Genomic DNA, 18,330 nt, shown 5'->3' with positions numbered 1-18,330 from the left:
CAAAAACAATCATGAGAGGTGTTTTCCTCTTTCTATGTGTGCTGCAGAATGCAGAACACATAGAAAGAGGAGAAAATTAGGAGAAATAAGGATATTTCTCCTTGTTGCACCTCCCTAACGCCATACCCTGGAGTGGCTTTAGCAACTGACGCATTTCCAGGTTTGCGATTCCTTGCAAATCTGGGAATGCTTCAGATTCCATGGGTGTTGAGTGGGAACACCCACAGCAACACCCATGGAAAGCCCCTTTCAATGAGTGTTCTGCGTGAAAAGGGCACATATTTACAAAGCCATGAAAAGCCATACAAAGTGTCTTTGCGTGGCCTTCGAAATGTTCTGTGTCACATTGAGCCACCGGAGCGTCAAACAAGTGATGCTCCGGTGGCGCAAATCTGCCGCTAGGTGGATTTTAAATGAGGAATGAGTGCATGCCTCTACAGTATCCACCCTGTACTAGGAGGAACCCAAACTCTACTCAGGGTAAGTGTAGTACATGCTAAAAGTTAGCTGTGCTCACCTTTGGATAGCTTGGCACAGAGCAGTCAGGCTAAACTAAGGAAGCAATGTGTAAAGTATGTGTGCACACACACAGTAGCACCACAAAAGTAAACCACACCAGTTTAGAAAAATAGCCAATATTTATCTGAATAAAATAAGACCAAAATGACAAAAACCCAACTTACACAAAGCAAAAAATGAATTTCTCAATTTTAATTGCAGTTATACCGTTTAAAAAAAATAGCTCTGGCTGGGGCTATTCTTGACGTGCTTGACGGAGCCATAACCACAATTTCGGGCTGACCGTGATGGAGCGTGGGCCGGCTATGGAGTTGCACTAACCCTGGTTACAGTACCTTGGAGTTAGGAGATAAACAAAGACATTGCATGGAGCCGGGGAGGTGAGGCGTCTCTGAGGCCGGTGCGGCATAGGTTCCTTTCTGCTATTCAGGTCACTGGCACGTTGATGCTCTGGATGGTGCATTGCAAAATGGAGGTGAGGTATCACTGAAGCAAGTGAGGCATTGGTTCCCGGAGGTGGGAAGAGTAATTGAGCTGCTGGTGCCCAGGGACTTTGTTAGGCACAGGGGAGGTGAAGCAGTGGCGAGGCATGATTACCTTATGATGGTGCGGGGTCGATGAAGCTTAAAAGCTCAAGCTGTGAGATGTCGAACTGGCAGTGCCGATGTCACACCACAGGGCCACATGGGCTCTGGTGGAGTCCGGAATCACGGCTGTTGTTGACATGGTACTCAAGAGGATTTTTGGAGGTGCTGCGGCGGCATCCGGACCTGCATTGTAAGTCTGGGTCATATCATTGAGTGGGGACCACAGCTCCGGAGCAGGCAGCAGCGTAGGGTCGAAGAGCGGTGCTGTCTCCAATGTCACACTTTAAGTTGATGTATTGTTTTCTCCTTGTTTAGAACAGCAAACTCACTTCCTAGTGCAAAGTAGCTGGATTCTGTACCACTTGGTAGAGTGGGACTCTCTCTGCAGCGGAGCCCAGGTGCTGCAGGTTAAGTCTTTGATGGCCCTGAGATTCCAACAGGAAGCAAGCTCAACTCATGTTCTTGGAAAAACTTTAGGAAGCAGGATGCAAAGAGAAAGTCCAGTACTCTCACTCCCAGGCAAGACGCAGCAGACAGCAGACCAGACCAACACAGCAAAGCAAACAGCAAAGTGGCAGTCCCTCCTGGCAGTACAACAGCTCTCCTTCCTGGCAAAATGTCGTCAGTCCTGTAGTGTTCTGAGTATATGGTGTCAGTGGTCCAGTACCTATACCCATTGTATCCTTTGAAGTAGGAAGACATCAAAGAGAGGCCTTTGTAGTGCACAAGGCCCTGCCATTCCTGGCCCTGTCTCCAGACACACTACGGGGCGTATGCAGCTCTTTTTGTGGTTACAGGCACAGACGTATTTATGTGCAAGTGTCAATTTATCCCACCATTCTAGCTCAGGAAGACCTATCAGCCTGATGATGGGCTATCAAGATATGCAGGTCACACCTCAGCTCCCTTTGTGTGTGGCTGTCTTGAGGGAATTCACAAAGCCGACCTGTCATCCAACTCAGATGTGTATTTTAGGGCCAGGCAGAGGCACAGAATGATTAAAGTAAGAAAATGACAACTTTCTAAAAGTAAGATAACGGAATGAGGTCCGCTGCACTCCGAAGTAATCGGTATGTTTGTTTGAGTGGTCAATAAAGTTCAAATATTTTAGGGTGCGCAGGGTGAACCCCTTCTGTCCGGGAGGGGCAGTAGAACAATGTGGAGAAAAGGACCTTACAGGCATAAGGTGGAGTTCCTGAGCACTCCTTTATGCTAGGTATATGCTCGAAAGTAAACAAGGGTATTCAAATGTTCAAAGTTTTATTCACTTTATTATTTCAATTTGTTTTGTTCATACTTCTGAATCAAAGGTTTTCCCTTAATTAAAGGTGATTCATGTACAATCATTACTAGATGATTCCATAATCAAAAAATTCAATACACCATGATTATATGTGTGGAAACATATATCAATATCCCCGATGCATTTCGAGCGGGAAAGCTCTTCTTCAGGGGGTCCACATAATCTAGAGGAAAAGTGGGAGATATTCGAAATTACTAATAGCAGTGCCCGAGATGTAAGTATAATCATGGTGTATTGAATTTTTTGATTATCGAATCATCTAGTAATGATTGTACATGAATCACCTTTAATTAAGGGAAAACCTTTGATTCAGAAGTATGAACAAAACAAATTGAAACAATAAAGTGAATAAAACTTTGAACATTTGAATACCCTTGTTTACTTTCGAGCATATACCTAGCATAAAGGAGTGCTCAGGAACTCCACCTTACGCCTGTAAGGTCCTTTTCTCCACAACTTTCTAAAAGTGGCATTTTCGACCTGCAATTTAAAAAACATGTGTTTTTAAATTGTGAGTCCAGAGTCAGCATACTCCAATTTGTTATCAGCTCCCAATTGGAAGATACACTTGTACAAGGCAGCTCCAATGCTAACCTAAGAGAGAAATAAGCCTTGCTGTAGGAAAAAACAATTTTTGCATTTTTTTCACTACCACAACATGTAAAACTCAAAAGTACATGTCCTAATTTTTAAATATACTGTGTACTGCATATGGGGCTATCTAGGACTTACCTTACAGGTGACATACATGTAATAAAAGAGAAGGCTGGGGTCTGGCAAGTGGACGAACTTGCCAGGTCGACATGGCAGTTTAGAACTGCGCAAACAGACTCTGCAGTGGCAGGCCTGAGACATGTTTTAAGGGCTACTCATGTGAGTTACACAATCAAGGCTACAGGCCCACTAGCAGCATTTGATTTACAGGCCCTGGACACATGTGGTGCGCTGTACTAGGAACCTACTAGTAAATCAAATATGCTAGTCATGGAAAACCAATTACCATCATAGTTTTGACACAGAGCGTTTGCACGTTAACACTAATCAGCACTGGTACAGTGCTCAGGGTCCTAAAGCCAGCAAAAATGAAGTCCAGCACACAGTCAAAAACAGTCGATGGAAACAAAAAGACTGGGGAAACCACATCAAAAGATGCTAGGTCTAACACGTAACTACAAAGATACTGGTTTTTATAGTAGTGCCGGGTTCCGCGTCTTGGGCCCTGATTGCGAGTTAAGGCGTTATTAATTGCCTCTGATAAATAATGATACCACAGGGTACATTATTTATCGGGTGCAATAAATAATACCAAGCACATGAGGAATAACATGTGGATTTTGGTGTTTATTGCGACACAATCTGCATGATATAGTAAATACTGTATATTTTCCACTGTTACATTTTGGCAGGTTTAACTTGCTGAAATTTAACAAATTTTGAGTTATTTAATGCATCCGATAATTATCGGATGCATTAAATACCTTTAAACTCATAAATACAACCCATGTGTAAATAGTAGTTTACGCAAGGGTCAGAATATTACGAGCAACACGTAACCCCGCCCCTAGTGTTTTGTTACAGCATAATTTGTGCAATTCTGCTTTATTGTGTGGTTTCAGGACAAATGTTGATGGCTGGTTCTGTTTATTTGTTTTTTTTTACTTGCTTTAAACGTCATTGGTTTGCATCTTGTGTGCTATTGAAGTTAGCAGCTATATTTATTGAGTGATGGTGGGGTTTATTTTTTGCCCCTGGCCCACTGCCTCTGAAATTTGACTACACAAACATACAAGCGGAGTTGTATTAGGTGTGATCCGACCCAAACACGCTTCATGTGCATGAGCCACCTGTGCTAGAGGTCAGGCGTATTGGAATGCTTTTTCATGAGATTGCCCAATGGGTGTTGTTTAGATTGCGTTGCCTGTCTTTAAATCTGCTTGTTTTACTAATATCAATGCACAACACTCTAGCCAATGTAGGTAGTAAAGTTTCCACACTTTGCTTTGGGAACAGTAAAGTGAAATATGCCTGTTTTTTTCAGAATGGCATCCAAGATGTTAAATTGTATCAACTGAAAGAACAGCTCTTCTACAGCAGTGTATGTGCCTTTGCGTTTTCTGGCATGTTATTTGTTTTGCATTTCTGACATGTTATGGGAGGCAAGGCCGCACGTACCAGCATGTAGAGGGGAACTAGAAACTACACCCTTAACACAAGAATACTTGGCCTCTGTTTCCTTTTGCACTGCTCAATGAACTCATTCTGATGGGCCAGCCCTTGAGTCAACTCATGCCCAGGAGTCAGGAGCTCAAACTTAGTCATTTTATGTGCAATTTTTTACAGTGTTATAAGTTAGCTTTCTCTTGTAAAGGAAAAAAGCATTGGTAAAGCCAATATGTTTCACCTATTCAAGATCTGTGGGCTTTTTCAATGCGTTTAACATATATTACACAGCAGGCCAGGCTGCTGTTTAATATAACTTATAGTTTAAAAAAAAGCAATATGATGCGATCAACTCGGGCTGCGTCATAGTGCTTTTTTCTTGCCAAGCTGCACCTCATTTCCAATTCACATGTGTGTGTGGAATTACACCCCCTCTCACCCTGCACACTCACTCCCAATGCGCTCTCTAGGCTGCAGCAACAGGCAGTGCAGTAATGCTGTAAATACCTTCCTCAACTGTCTGCCATTCTGAAGTGAAGTACTGTCTTTCGTTGACATTTCTCTTCACAAGGCGAACTTATGCAATATGTGCAACAGTTTTAAGAAACATTGACAATGCCAATAGGCAGGGCTTTAAGTGGGCTGGGTCCCTCCGGGTGTCAGGTCAAGCAGTAAGTGTAAAGAAATGTCAAGGTAATATTGTTCATGTCTATATTTCACGTGCTTTACTTAATTGTGCATCTCCTAAGAGTGTCAATCAGTCATTTATAGAGCACGGCAAGTCACTTGCGAGGGATCCAGGCACTGGAGAAGAATTTTGCAGAGTGATTGTGTGATCTTTCAAACCACAGGGGCTTGAGTTGCAACCTGAATAGCTGGAGCGATGGTGAGGTCCTGAGGTGCAGGGGATGTTGTTCCATGCCTTGGCCACCAGGTGCAAGAATGAGCATCCTCTGCTGTTGGCTCAGTGGATCCGAGGGGTGTTGTGAGGGAGAGGGAGGTGGAAATGAGGGGTCTGTTCAGTTGGTGGAAAGTCATGCATTTGTTGCTGTATGCAGGACTTTTGTTGTGCAGGACCTTGTGGGTGCGGGTCAGCATCTTAAACTGGCGTCTCTTTTGAATCGGGAGCCAGTGTCGTTTCTTGAGATGGGGTGTGATGTGGGTCCATCTGGGGAGGTCTTCGATGAGTCTTGCCGCTGAGGTTTGGATTCTCTGAAGTTTCATCATGAGGCGTGCCATGATTCCTACATTGAGTGTGTTTCCATAGTCCAGTCTGCTTGTGATGAGGGCCTGCATGACGGTTCTTCTAGGATATAACTTTTTTTTATTTTTCTGTGTAGTGTATTGCTTTGTGCAATGCATACTTTTGAATAAGTCACATCCAGGCGTTTATAATGGCTACGATTGAGTTGTGTTTAAAGGCAGTGTGATTGTATACAAATGTGCGGGTAGCATGGCACTCTACGGGGGATTTTAGTTTCTATATTTTAGCCACACCCTTAATTATATAGGCCACACCACTTTTACAAACCTCCCCACTTTTTCACCCCACTTAAAGCCCTGCCAATCGGTATCGCATAGGCGAAACCTACTGGTTTTGCCAATGCTTTTTTTCTTTCTAAAATCGATACTATGAATACCATGACTCGAGGTCCAGATCACATACATTGCAACTGCCGGTTCTCTTTTGCATCAACATGTTCTGACTATTCAGACTACACTGGGACCAATGGAAATGTGCATTGAGATTTGCCGTGACAGCTGAGCTGACCGAACAGTCTGAAATGCATTGCAGAAAGACTGCAAAACTAGCACAGAAACGAGTTCTTATTAGATACTTTTCATGAACAATGCAGGCACTTCAATGGAAAGATTTGACAACTAAGACTTTGACAAGCGATGTTGTATAGATTATGCAGGTGGGATGTTCCCACGAGAGGCATCCACCTGATAAAAGGTGACATGAGCAAACATGCGTATCCAGAACCATGAATGAACGAACGCATCAGTTTCGTTTGTATGCATAACACATTCCCAACAGGTTTGAGGAAAACGGCAGCACTACCGGCTTTTTCCACTGGATGGCGCCAGAAGATAACAATTACAGAGTAACTCATTTCAGGCTGCAGAGGAATTGCATAACACCCAGCGGACATCAACCATTGTCCTGAAATTTTAATTTAACAACGGTAGTCGGAGTGCTCTCGAAACTGGGCGCATTATTTTAAGCATTCGCTTCTCGTACGGAATCTCGGCTACAGAGTTGTAACCCTGCACACACATTTACACTCCACGGCAAAGGGTGCATTTTCACAGCAAATGATTACAAGACGTTTTACAAGGAGGGGTGTTAAGGGGGAGGGTGGGGGGGGGGAGTTAAGAGATTGTCTCCTCACCGTGGCTGCTGCGAGATAAGAGGGTGCTGATCTTGAAGTCCCAGAGCGGGGAGGGGCGTTTTCCATTCCCCCACTTGAGCTCACATCAGAGCAGAACGAAGGCGCTTTCCTGGCAGGCAGCACCGCCGGAGAGGATTAATGTATCACTGACATTAAGCGGGGACATTTAAACCCTATCCCGGATTAGGAAACTCAAGATGCTGGGATTTCTGACACAGATGCTTCCATTAAGCGCCCCGCAGGGCCCAGGCGCCGCCTCTGTGCGCTGTCTGTCGCGTGGCTGCAGCGGGCGAGCACATGCTGGGCGTCTTAGATGAAAGTGTGAGCTAACCTAGAAAGCGCGTGATCTCAAAATGCCGAGGGACTTATTTACAAGCTCCTTGCGCCACCCGTACGTCACTTTTCCCCATGTTAAAAATGCCGCAAAAGTGGCGCAAGGGGCTTGTACATAAGCCCCCCGAGTGTGCAAGCGTCCTGGCCGTGCTCTGGGTGCGTTTCACTCCTATAACGATGGCTGAGCGGTGACACCGATCGTTTACTTTAGTTGAATTAAAAGCATGTTTTTTGGAACCTTTGATTAGTCGGGCCGGGTCAGAAGGGGGTGAGTCTGTGCGCACTGCGCAGAAGAAGCTGCCTGTGGCTGGCCTGTGAAAGTTCAGGGTGAGCCGTGAGTTTGCCTTATGTTTCAAGGTTCGCGGCGCGGAGTGCAGTCAGCGCCGCTATCTGTGAGCTGGTGATGCGTTTGGCGTGTGAGGAGATGGGGACAGGACTGGGCGCGCGCAGAGTTAACCTCGGACCTCTCAATGTAGGTTTCTGGAGGGGTGCACCACCTGCCCCCGGTCGGATCCTATCTGTTCTCAGGGTGTCTCGTCTCCCACCCCCTTGCTCCAGCGTTCTACCTCCCAGTTCCAAAGCACCGGAGGGGGCGGTCCCTCACTGCAAAGCATCCTGACATCAGATTGCGTTTCCTTGGCCGGCTCCTGTCAGCCCCACCCCCTCCCTCCCTCCCTTCCCTCTACCTTCTGCCTTCAGAGAAGAGCTTTACTCGCATCTCTGCCTCCCAGTTCTGTGGTGTTGACCCGGGGACGGGCGTTTTCAGCAGGGCGCCGCGCAACGCCAGCCGGTCGGTGTAGCGTGAGGGGTTGCAAAGGTGTAAGGTGCCCCGCCGCGTGCACGCACACCCTCTCTTGCCAAGCACCCGGGGGCGTGCCCTGCTTCCCCTGCACCTCGCCTCTGCAGTGACTGCTGCCCGGTGGAGCCGTCCCGGCGTTAGATCTGCTCACCTGGGCCAGAGCGAGCCGGCGCCCTCCGCTCCAGCAGGTCTACCGGAAGCCCAGGATGTCCAAGAAGCGGCCGGGGTCCGAGGAGGGCTGGAGAGCACCGCAGGGAGCCGCGAGCGCCATGGGGCCCGGGGTCTGCTCAGAATGAAGCCCGTCCGGCGCAGGGGTCGGAGGAGGAGCTCCCAGGCGAGATGTCGGTGCCCTTACTAAAGATTGGGGTCGTCCTGAGCACCATGGCCATGATCACCAACTGGATGTCGCAGACTCTGCCCTCCCTGGTGGGACTCAACACCACTAAGCTGACTGCAGCCAACGCCGGGAACCTGGACCGGAGCACGGGAGTAAGTGAGCCGTCCGGGTGGGGGCCGGCGCCGCGGTGTGCCAGGCGGCCGCATGGTCCTGGGTGCACGCCTGCTCATGGTGCACGGGGCAGACCGCAGCTGTGCGCACGCCCTGGACGTGCGCTTCAGCGGGATACCTGGTTATTCAAAGCACAGTGAGGGGGTCCCGGAGAATTCGGATTAACATCCAATGAAAGGCAGACACAGGGTGCTCGGTGCGCGCCTGCTCAGGGTGCACAGAGACAGGCTTCTTCTGAAGGCAGCCCCTAGCCATACAGCCGCCCCAGATGTGAGTTTCAGTGGGACACCCCTGTTATACGCCATTCAGCCTAGGCACAGAGAGGGGTCGTGGATAATTCAGATTACCCTCTAATGAAAGGCGGACACTTGGCCCCCGGCGCACGCCTGCTTGCAGTGCCTAGAGGCAGGCTTCTGAAGGCAGTCTCGAACTATTCACACGCCCTGGACCTGTACTTCTACTGGACGCCCAGTTATCCACAGTGCAGCCTATGCACAGTGAGGGGGTCGTGGGGGGGGGGGGGGTCTAAATGAATGTAGAATGAAAGACATGCGTGGTGCGCGCGTGCACGCCTGCTTGCGGTGCCTAGGGGGCAGTCATCCCGAGGCAGAACGCAGCGCTACCCAGGCCTTGGCATGCCCTTCCAGGGGTTACAGCTGTTCTGCATCTTCCAGTCTAGGGCCATCAAGTGGGCAGTGGATGGGAAGTGCTTGTGTCCGTTCTTAAGGAGGGAACTGTGTGTCCTGCGGTATCCCAGCGACACTTCGCGGCGCTTTGGATGCACTCTCTGTCCAGGAAACATATTAAATGGTGGCGGTTAAATTAAACCGGGGTGTCCCCTAGTCCCAATGCTTTTTTTTCAGTGGGCTCTCCTTGGGCAGATCAGAGCCCCGGTTATTCGCGAAGGCGCTGTCATGGGATGGTATATTGTATTTATAGCGCCTCTTTCTTAGGAGCAGAGCACTTGAATCAACGGCTAGTAGTGTTTGTTACGGAGACTGCAACTAGAAAGTCTTTGTAGCTTGTGCCCCCTCCTACATTTAAGTGCCCCCCTCGTGCCACTGTCCGCACACCCCTTTCCTTCACTGGGTGATGCCGTGTTAGTCCCGCCGTGCGCAGGTTGCGGGGCAGCCGGTGGCCTGCACTGCACACCTATCCTCCAGCAGAGGAATGCAGAGAGCGCGAGGCTATATTTAGGCATCTGAAAGCTTTGTTCTGCGGAAAGACAGCACACATACATCCCAGCAGCACTTTGCTTGATTTTTTGGGGTGACAAATGTTGCCACACTGCCTTTCCGAATGGACAAGTGGTGGGTCGGGGTGTTTGCGCGTGTTTGTATTTTTTTGTGTGGGTGTATGTGTGTCATAGTCTGTGTCTTTCCGCTTTTTATGCGTTTAAAACCATGTGCGGCACCAACACGCACAGGAACAACCACGCACGCAAACAGGCACATGAAGTGCCGGTTTGCGTGCGTGGTTGTACCTGTGCGTGTTAGTGTGCCCGCGCCTGTCAGAGAGCTGGTTTGTGTGTTGGTGTTCTTCCCTGTGTGTAAGAAGGAGGCTTCTGGGGAACTCCGTGCCCCGGAATGTAACGAGGGCAGGCGCTGGAGTCTGTTGGGATCAGCCAGCCCGAGATATCTTGGCTTTTTTTACGCTTTGTAAACCTTTCAGGTGCCTTTGAGCACCTATCTCCTCCCAGGTCCACAGAGCTCCTACAGAACTCGGACCCTCGAACCCCTCGGCCCCTTACTCCCAGCTCGTCCCTCTGACTACCCTCTACGCCCCGCCCTCCTCTGGACCCTCTCACTGTACACACCTGTGCCACACTCCCAGGTTTCCCTGACTATGCCCCACCCCCGGATCTACGTGAAGCCAACCACCTATGCCCCTCCCCCAGATTCCCTTAACTGTTCCCACCTATGCCCTGAGATTACACATCTATGCACCGCCCAGATCTCCCTGTCTGTTCACACTTATGCCCCGCCCCAGAGCTCACTTGCCACACCTATGCCCCGCCCTCCCAAGCCCCCTCTGACTTTATACACCTATGCCCTGCTCCTAGATTTCCAGGGCTGTATACATATATGTCCCCCCTCCTCTCTGAAGGACTCCGTGGGTGTGCACACCTATGCTGCACCCTGGCTCTCCCTGACTCTTCACACTTATGCCCTGGTCCAGATCTCCTTGACTGTTCACACCTTTGCCTCTCCCTCAGATCTCCAGAACTCGTTGCAAGTATGCCCCTCCAGGACTCTGTGCACGTGCACACCTATGCCCCACACCCCAGATTTCCTTGACTGTTCCCACCTATGTCCTGCCTCTCAGCTCCCTGTCATTTCACATCACTGCACCGCCCACATCTCCCTGACCCTACACACCAATGATCTACTTGGCTGTTCCCACCTATGCTGTGCACCAGATCTCTCTGCCTGATCACATATGCCCAGCCCTCTTCAGAACTCGTGGCAATACACATAGTCATTATTTAGTCATTTGCAAGAAATAAAACCATCGTTTTCCTTTATTGCATTTGTGGCACATCTAGGTGTGTCATTTACACCTCTAGGTAGTAGGTGCTTAGGGTTAACCAAAGCACCCAAATTTATGACTCTTTAGCTCTATCTGTTGACTTCCACGCCTCTATATTTATATTTGTATAAAACAACAAGCTTCCTATCTATTGAATGTGCGGACATTTCCCTGTTAGGGAACACCACTACCTGTGTGTTTTTTTCAAGCAATACATATAGGGTGACCAGAATTTTAAAGCAAAAAACTGGGACATTAAAAAAATAGAAGAAGGACTATAACTTTACTTCAAACAAGCACACAGAATGACAGCACTCCTCAGCAGAGAATTACAAAATAGGCAGTAAGAACATGCATAAGATGCAATTTTTAAACCCAGTAGCTCTGCCCCAGGTACCTCTTACAGCACCCCTATGCCGCACTCTCCTAGTCCATGTGACTGAGCCCCACTCAAGGCCTGTATGACTGCCCCCACCCGCCCCCCATGATGCGCCCCAATGTCCCTCTGACTGCACTCCCCTTTGACCAGCCCTCTCCACATCTATATGACCTACACACGGTTCACCCCTTCCTGCCATTGGCCTGGGTGTTCATTCACTGCACAGCCACTGCCTCAGTCGGGTTCAATTGTAGCTCGAAGGTAGGGGTCAAAGGCAACTCGCTGACCTCTGAACTCGAGTTCAAGGTCACGTGCGTCCCCCAGGACATTTTCCTGGCTGCATCAAGGCTAATGCTCCCATCTCTGATACATAAACCTTTGAAGCATAGTAATCGGGCGATAGGATGGATTGTTTAGCCGAGTTTTGCAGCTGGACTTGCCTCAAGGTGCTCTTTAGCCTTTAACCTATGCAGGGAGCAGAGAAAACGAGCAACTGGTCACCGGCGAAGCGAAGCAAACGGCTCATAAATTAGCATCTGATATTTTCCTCTTTTCCTTATTACAAAATCAAAAACATGGCTTGGACGAATGACTTTGCTTGGGATATGCATTTGGAATGTTGTAACGAATCCTTGGAAACTTACCGTTTGGAATTTATAATAGAAATGTAAATGCTATATTTTATTTTTGATTTAACAGTAACTGTATTTAGCCCACTTTGCTGCCTTCCCATTTGCAAGAGATAAGAAAAAACTAAGACCAAATAGGTTAATTGGCGAAGATCACACAATGACCCAGATTTTGTAACACTGAAGCAGCGCTGAGCGGGCATAGTCTGGGCTTTGTGACCGGAATAATACTTGGGCAGCTCCACATTCGTAACGAGTAGCACGCCGATGACGTCACTGGCTACACTCCGGCAAAAAATGCTGTCTTAGAACGATGCTAAGCATTGTGCTAAGGTGCAAATGCGACCCGGTTTTGTCTTGATTGATGTTTAGGCTAGAGGCTCGCCCTCCACAGCAATAACTCATAAGGAAAAGGACACATTTTGCGCTTAGGATTACCACGAGACTTATTTGCACCTGTTTTTATTCACTGCGAGGATTCCACGTGTTTTAGTAGACCTGGCTTTGCGTGGAATCCTAGGGTGCTTGCACTATTCTCACCCATTCTACCGCTAGGCATAGACAATGCAGTGGGGGCGGGGTGATTTTGGTACTGCACTCGTGACTCTTTGCCTTTCAAAGTACTAAATACAGGCACAATTTGATTAGCGTTGCCACTTGCGCAGCTTTGGGCTGCGAAGCGCCACTGTGCGTCGCATGAGCACCGACAATTCCTGTAGTGCGTTTGGGCCTATGATCCAAGCGGGAAGGCCTGTTCTGCACCTCAGGTCTGCAGATCTGGCAGGCTCTGTTCTCCAGCGGAAGGGGCCGAGCTATGGGTGGCTTAAGGTGGTCTGTAACAGCACGCAGAGGTCCACAGCCTCTCCTGCCTGCAGGCTGTAAAGACCGCACCCAGAGAAATCAGCCCCGTGCAGCTTGGCGCAGGGGCCAGATCAGGCTTTCATCGTTGTTACACTTGGTCAATAAAAGGAGTACCAATGATTTGTATAATGCTAATTACCACCGTTCATAGAGCTGCCTACCAGCTACCTAGCAGAAATATCGCTGGCAGCATTGCTACACATAAGCATAGTTTTTTCTTCAATACCGTTCCTTCTTCCGTACGCTCCAATAAACTTGCAGAAATATATTGTTTTTTTTGTTTGGTGAAAAATGTGATTGGATTTGGCTCTCGTGGCTGTGCAATCACTCAGAGACTGTCTGCCTTATTTTGCGACCCACTTCCATACACCCCCGTACAGTTGGTAAAGGCATTCATCTTCGCCTCTGTCTCCCTTACACAAAGTATCTCACAGCGTTGCCCCCTCCACTCCCACACATCGCTTACAACAGGACATTGGGGTGCCCTGCTCCCCCCCGGCCAGGATCCCCACTATCATTTACAGGGGTAGCCCAGCAGGTCCTCCTCCAACTGGGCTCCTTCAATGAGAAATGTGGGCAGTCCTGGCCTAGCCTCTTCCAAGGCACCCTAATGTCAGAATAAATGCAGCCCGCACCCCTTCCCTCAATAACCTGATATGGTATCTGGACCCCAACGTTCACCCTGTCTTCTTTAAATCCGGACCATCGAATGCCCTGGCCTTCTCCATCCATGCTCCTATGGGTAGCCTACACCCCCCACCCCCAGCTAGGCTTCCTTTTATTCGGGTCTTAGGTGGTCCCAGACCCCCAACCTTCACTCTGTCTCCTATGCACCAGGACCATCCTCCCTGGGTCCTGGGGCCTTAGGTGATCCGAGACCCCCAGCTTTCACTCTGTCTCCTTTATATCCCGCCATGGATGGCCCTTCACCTCCCTTTCCTGACTCAAAGGGGCAGCTCGGCATCTCCACCCCTCTGATCATTTATCCGGATCTTAGGTGGTCCCAGACCCCCGACTTTCACACTTTCCTCCAGGCTCCAAAAGCAGCCCCACAACTTCCCATCTCTCATTTAGGGAGTTCTCCACTCGCCAACTTTCACGCGCGGGCACCCTCATATGATGCCCTTGTGGCTCCATACGGGTTCTATAGACAACACCCCCCCCCACACCCACAGTGCCTTCGATTCCGGGCTTTGGACAAGCCACCTTCTTCCTGCCCTCCACGTCTTGCCCAGGGGCAGGCCTCCTCCCCCGTCTCCCTGGGCCCCTGGTCCTCTCTGCCTCCTCCCGGTTCATGACTGTGGATCCCTCCCTGCTCCAGTGCCCCCCCTCTACGGTTCAGGACCGCGGATGGTCCGCCATCCCGGCCCCTGTTCCAGTACTAACGCCAGCCTTCCTCGCTGGTCTCTGCTCCTCCAGGGCCGTGCACACCCACCCAGCCTGATTCCCAGTTTCAAGCCAGCGGAGAGCGCTCTTCGCTAACTCTCCACGTTCCCATGGGGAGGACCTTTCCTGGCAAACCCTGGTCCAGGACCGTGAACAGCATCAACTTCCTAGGCCTCTCTCTTACCAAAATGGTTAGCTCTCCTCCACTGGCACAGAAGCATGAAAAGCCCTACCCACTCATTCCTATTTGAGGACCATGGACACCGCTCCTCACTGGCCCCCAGTTCCGGGATCAGGGACACTGGTACTCCCTGGCCCCCAGTTTCGGTACCAGGGCACCACCCCTTCCTAGGCCACTGTTTGAGGACCAGGGGACCCCTCTACCTTGGCTCAAGCGGCTCTTGTCCCTGGCCCTCAGTTTCTGGGCCAGGTACACCGCTCGTCGCAGGCCCCCTGTTTCAGGAATAGGGACACAGCTACTACCCAGGAATAGGGACACAGCTACTACCCTATTTCAGGATGGCGAATATCCTTCCATTCCTGATTCGGGATCACGGAGTTGCTTCCCCCGGGTTTATTATTTTAGCACCATGGACAGCGCTTCTCTCTGATCATCTGATTCAGGACCACGGACAGCTCTTCATGCTGGTTGCTTATTATGGGACCACGGACAGCGCTCAGCCCTGGGCCTCTATTTCAGGACCACGGACAGCGCTCAGCCCATGGCCTCTATTTCAGGACCATGGAGAGCGCTCAGCCTGGGCCTCTATTTCAGGTCCACGGACAGCGCTCAGCTCTGGGCCTCTATTTCAGGACCATGGACAGCGCTCAGTCCCGGGCGTCTATTTGAGGACCATGGACAGCGCTCAACCCTGGGCCTCTATTTCAGGACCACGGACAGCTCTTCATCTGCGTTGTTTACTATGGGACCATGGACAGCGCTCAACTCTGGGCCTCTATTTCAGGATCACGGACAGCGCTCATCCCTGGATCCCTCTTTCAGGACCGTGGACATCGCTCAGCCCTGGGCCTCTATTTCAGGACCACGGACAGCGCTCAGCCCATGGCCTCTATTTCAGGACCATGGACAGCGCTTAGTCCTGGGCCTCTATTTCAGGACCACGGACAGCGCTCAGCCCATGGCCTCCATTTCAGGACCACTGACAGCGCTCAGCCCATGGCCTCTATTTCAGGACCATGGACAGCGCTCAGTCCCGGGCCTCTATTTCCGAACCATGGACAGCGCTCAGCCCATGGCCTTCATTTCAGGACCACGGACAGCGCTCATCCTTGGATCCATCTTTCAGGACCGTGGACGGCGCTCATCCCCTGCTCTCTCTTTCAGGACCACGGACAGCGCTCATCCTTGGATCCATCTTTCAGGACCGTGGACAGCGCTCATCCCCTGCTCTCTCTTTCAGGACCGCGGACAGCGCTCATCCCTGGGTGTCTATTTCCGGCCGACGCGCCGCGCTCAGGCCAGGCTCATTATTTCAGGACCACGGGCAGCGCGCCTCCCTGCTCCCTTGTTTTATTTTACGGCCGATCTCCTCGCTGGTGATTGAAGGCAGGGCTCGGTATCCTCTTACTTCTTTAAACGCTCCTTTCTGAAGATATGTCAAAGGGAAATTGAGTGCACTTTAATAATAGCCTCGAATCAGGTTTCCGTTCTGTCTGTGATCTGGAAAAACGCATCCTGCCATTAGCGCCTAATGAAGAACAGTGACGACTGGCAGGCACGACAGAAGGCTCAATTAATGTGTTTGGGCTACTTCTAAGCTCCTTCCTACAGTCATGAGATAACACGCCAATAGGGTCTCGAGAAACAAGGAGGTGGGACTTTAATAGGTACATGAAAACAGTGCGTATACAGGGAAACGGGGCACAGGCATGTAACGCTCCTACAGGAGCATGAGATACAGGGGACATTTATTTATTTTATTTATTTATAATACTTCTAGAGCGCACTGTCACCTTGCAGGCATCCTGGCGCTAAACCTTTTCAGAGATACACAATTTTGAGGTCACGCACAGCAGTTAACTGAGCGCCAAGACACCTCCGGGTATATGTTGCGCTTTATAAATGCCAAAAAAAAAAAAAAAAATCTTTGGGAAGAGCCAGGTTTTTAGCCTTTTTCTAAAAGGCAGAAGCTCATTAACTTGCCTAATTTCCAAAGGCAGGGCATTCCAGAGCCTGGCAGCTGCCACCTCAAAGGATCTGCCACCTGACCTCAACTTCCTAAATTTTGGTACCTTCACTAACTTTGCCCCTGAGGAGCGCAAGGTTCTCGTGGGCACATACCAGGAAAATTTCTTTTGAAAGGAGACCAACGCCATCCTATTCAGAGCCTTAAACACTAGGCAAAGAGATTTGAACTGAACTCTTTATCTCGGCGGCAGCCAGTGTAGTTCCGCCAATGCCTGAGAGGAAGAAGCCCTTCTAGGCCAGCCAAGGACTAATTTGACTGCCATGGACTGGATCCTTTGCAACCTATCCAATAAAAAGTTAGGAGCTTCCAGCAACAGGGCATTTTTCTTGTCCAACCTACTGAGGATAGTGCTGCGTGCTATCAATGTGCGAGCCAAGGATGGAAGCAGAGGAAAAATCTACCTCAGTGATCTAATGATGTCCAGACAGCAACCCACTGTTTTTGTCACCTGCACTTCCAGAGTTAGCTGACAATCAAAGATCACACCTAAGTTACGGACTGTCTTTACAGGCAGCAATGGGGTCGGGGTATCCAAGGCCCAAAAATTGCTGGGCAACCTGGGAGGGAGCCTTTCCGTGGTGCAATAAAGCACCTCCATTTTACCAGCATTAAATTGCAGCGAGTTTTCCCTAAACCACAATGTCGTGTCCCGCAAACAGCTATGAAACCCTTCCAATGAAGATGACTGGTCCCCTTCCAGAGAAATGATCAACTGGGTGTCATCAGCATAATTTATGATGTTAATCTTATGTTTTCTGATGACCGTCATTAGCGGTTTCATGTAGATATTAAAAAGGTGTAGTGAGTACATGAGTAGCACTCCCTTAGGGCCCGCAATAGAGGGGCGGGGAAATGTGATTCAGGGTAGCACTCCCAAAAGGAAAGAGATTCAAGGGGTGGCACTCCAATTGAGAAATGTGACACAGGGGTAGCACTCACAAAGGAAAAGAGACACATGGGTGGCACGCCAATAGGGAAATGCGATTCAGGGGTAGCAAACCCATAGGGACTGAGATACAGGGGTGGCACTCCAGTAGAGAACTGTGATACATGGTAGCACTCTCATAGGGAATGAGACACAGGGGTACGCCAATAGAGAAATGTGATATAGAGGTAGCAATCCCATTGGAAATGTGATACCAGCATGGCATACCCGTAGCAAAATGTGGTACAAGGGTAGCACTCCCATAGGAACTGAGATACATGGGTGACACCCCAATAGAGACATGTGATACAGGGGTGGCACTCCAATAGAGGAATGAGATACTGTGGTAGCACTACCATAGGGACTGAGATACATGTGTGACACTCCAATAGAGAAATGTGGTACAAGGGTAGCATTCCCATAGGGAGTGAGATTCATGGGTGGCACTCCAACATGTAAATGTGATACAGGGGTAGCAAATCCATAGGGACTGAGATAAAGGGGGGCACTCCAATACAGAAATGTGATAGAGGGGTAGCAATCCCATTGGAAATGAGATACCAGCATGGCACTCCCTAAGCGAAATGTGGTACGGGGTAGCACTCCCATAGGAACTGAGAAACATGGGTTACACTCCAATAGAGAAATGTGATACAGGGGTAGCACTCCTACAGGAACTGAGATACAGAGGTTGCACTCTAATAGAGAACTGTGATATAGAGGTAGCGCTCCCATAGAAAACAAGATACATGAATGGCACTCCAATAGAGAAATGTGATACAGGGGTAGCAATCTCCTAGAGACTG

General features: G+C 49.5%; 1 protein-coding gene across 2 annotated transcripts in view; it reads left to right on the top strand.

Annotated features, from left to right (window-relative positions):
* The window catches only part of OLFM1 (olfactomedin 1), a 217,473-nt gene that overhangs the window by 65,195 nt on the left and 133,948 nt on the right, over positions 1-18,330 (top strand). Inside the window, exon 1 of one of the 2 annotated variants that reach the window (XM_078641934.1) lies at positions 8,046-8,586. The exons of the other annotated variant lie outside the window; for it this stretch is intronic. Within the exon in view, the coding sequence (XP_078498060.1) occupies positions 8,437-8,586 (150 nt within the window). The 5' untranslated portion in view covers positions 8,046-8,436. Of the gene's footprint in view, positions 1-8,045; positions 8,587-18,330 lie in introns of those variants that run through there. 2 annotated transcript variants of the gene reach the window in all.

Source organism: Lissotriton helveticus, chromosome 5_1, assembly GCF_964261635.1.
Source record: "Lissotriton helveticus chromosome 5_1, aLisHel1.1, whole genome shotgun sequence".
In the NCBI taxonomy this organism is placed as follows: domain Eukaryota; kingdom Metazoa; phylum Chordata; class Amphibia; order Caudata; family Salamandridae; genus Lissotriton; species Lissotriton helveticus.
Note: the sequence above shows the minus strand (reverse complement) of the source record. Positions and strands in the feature narration are given on the sequence as shown.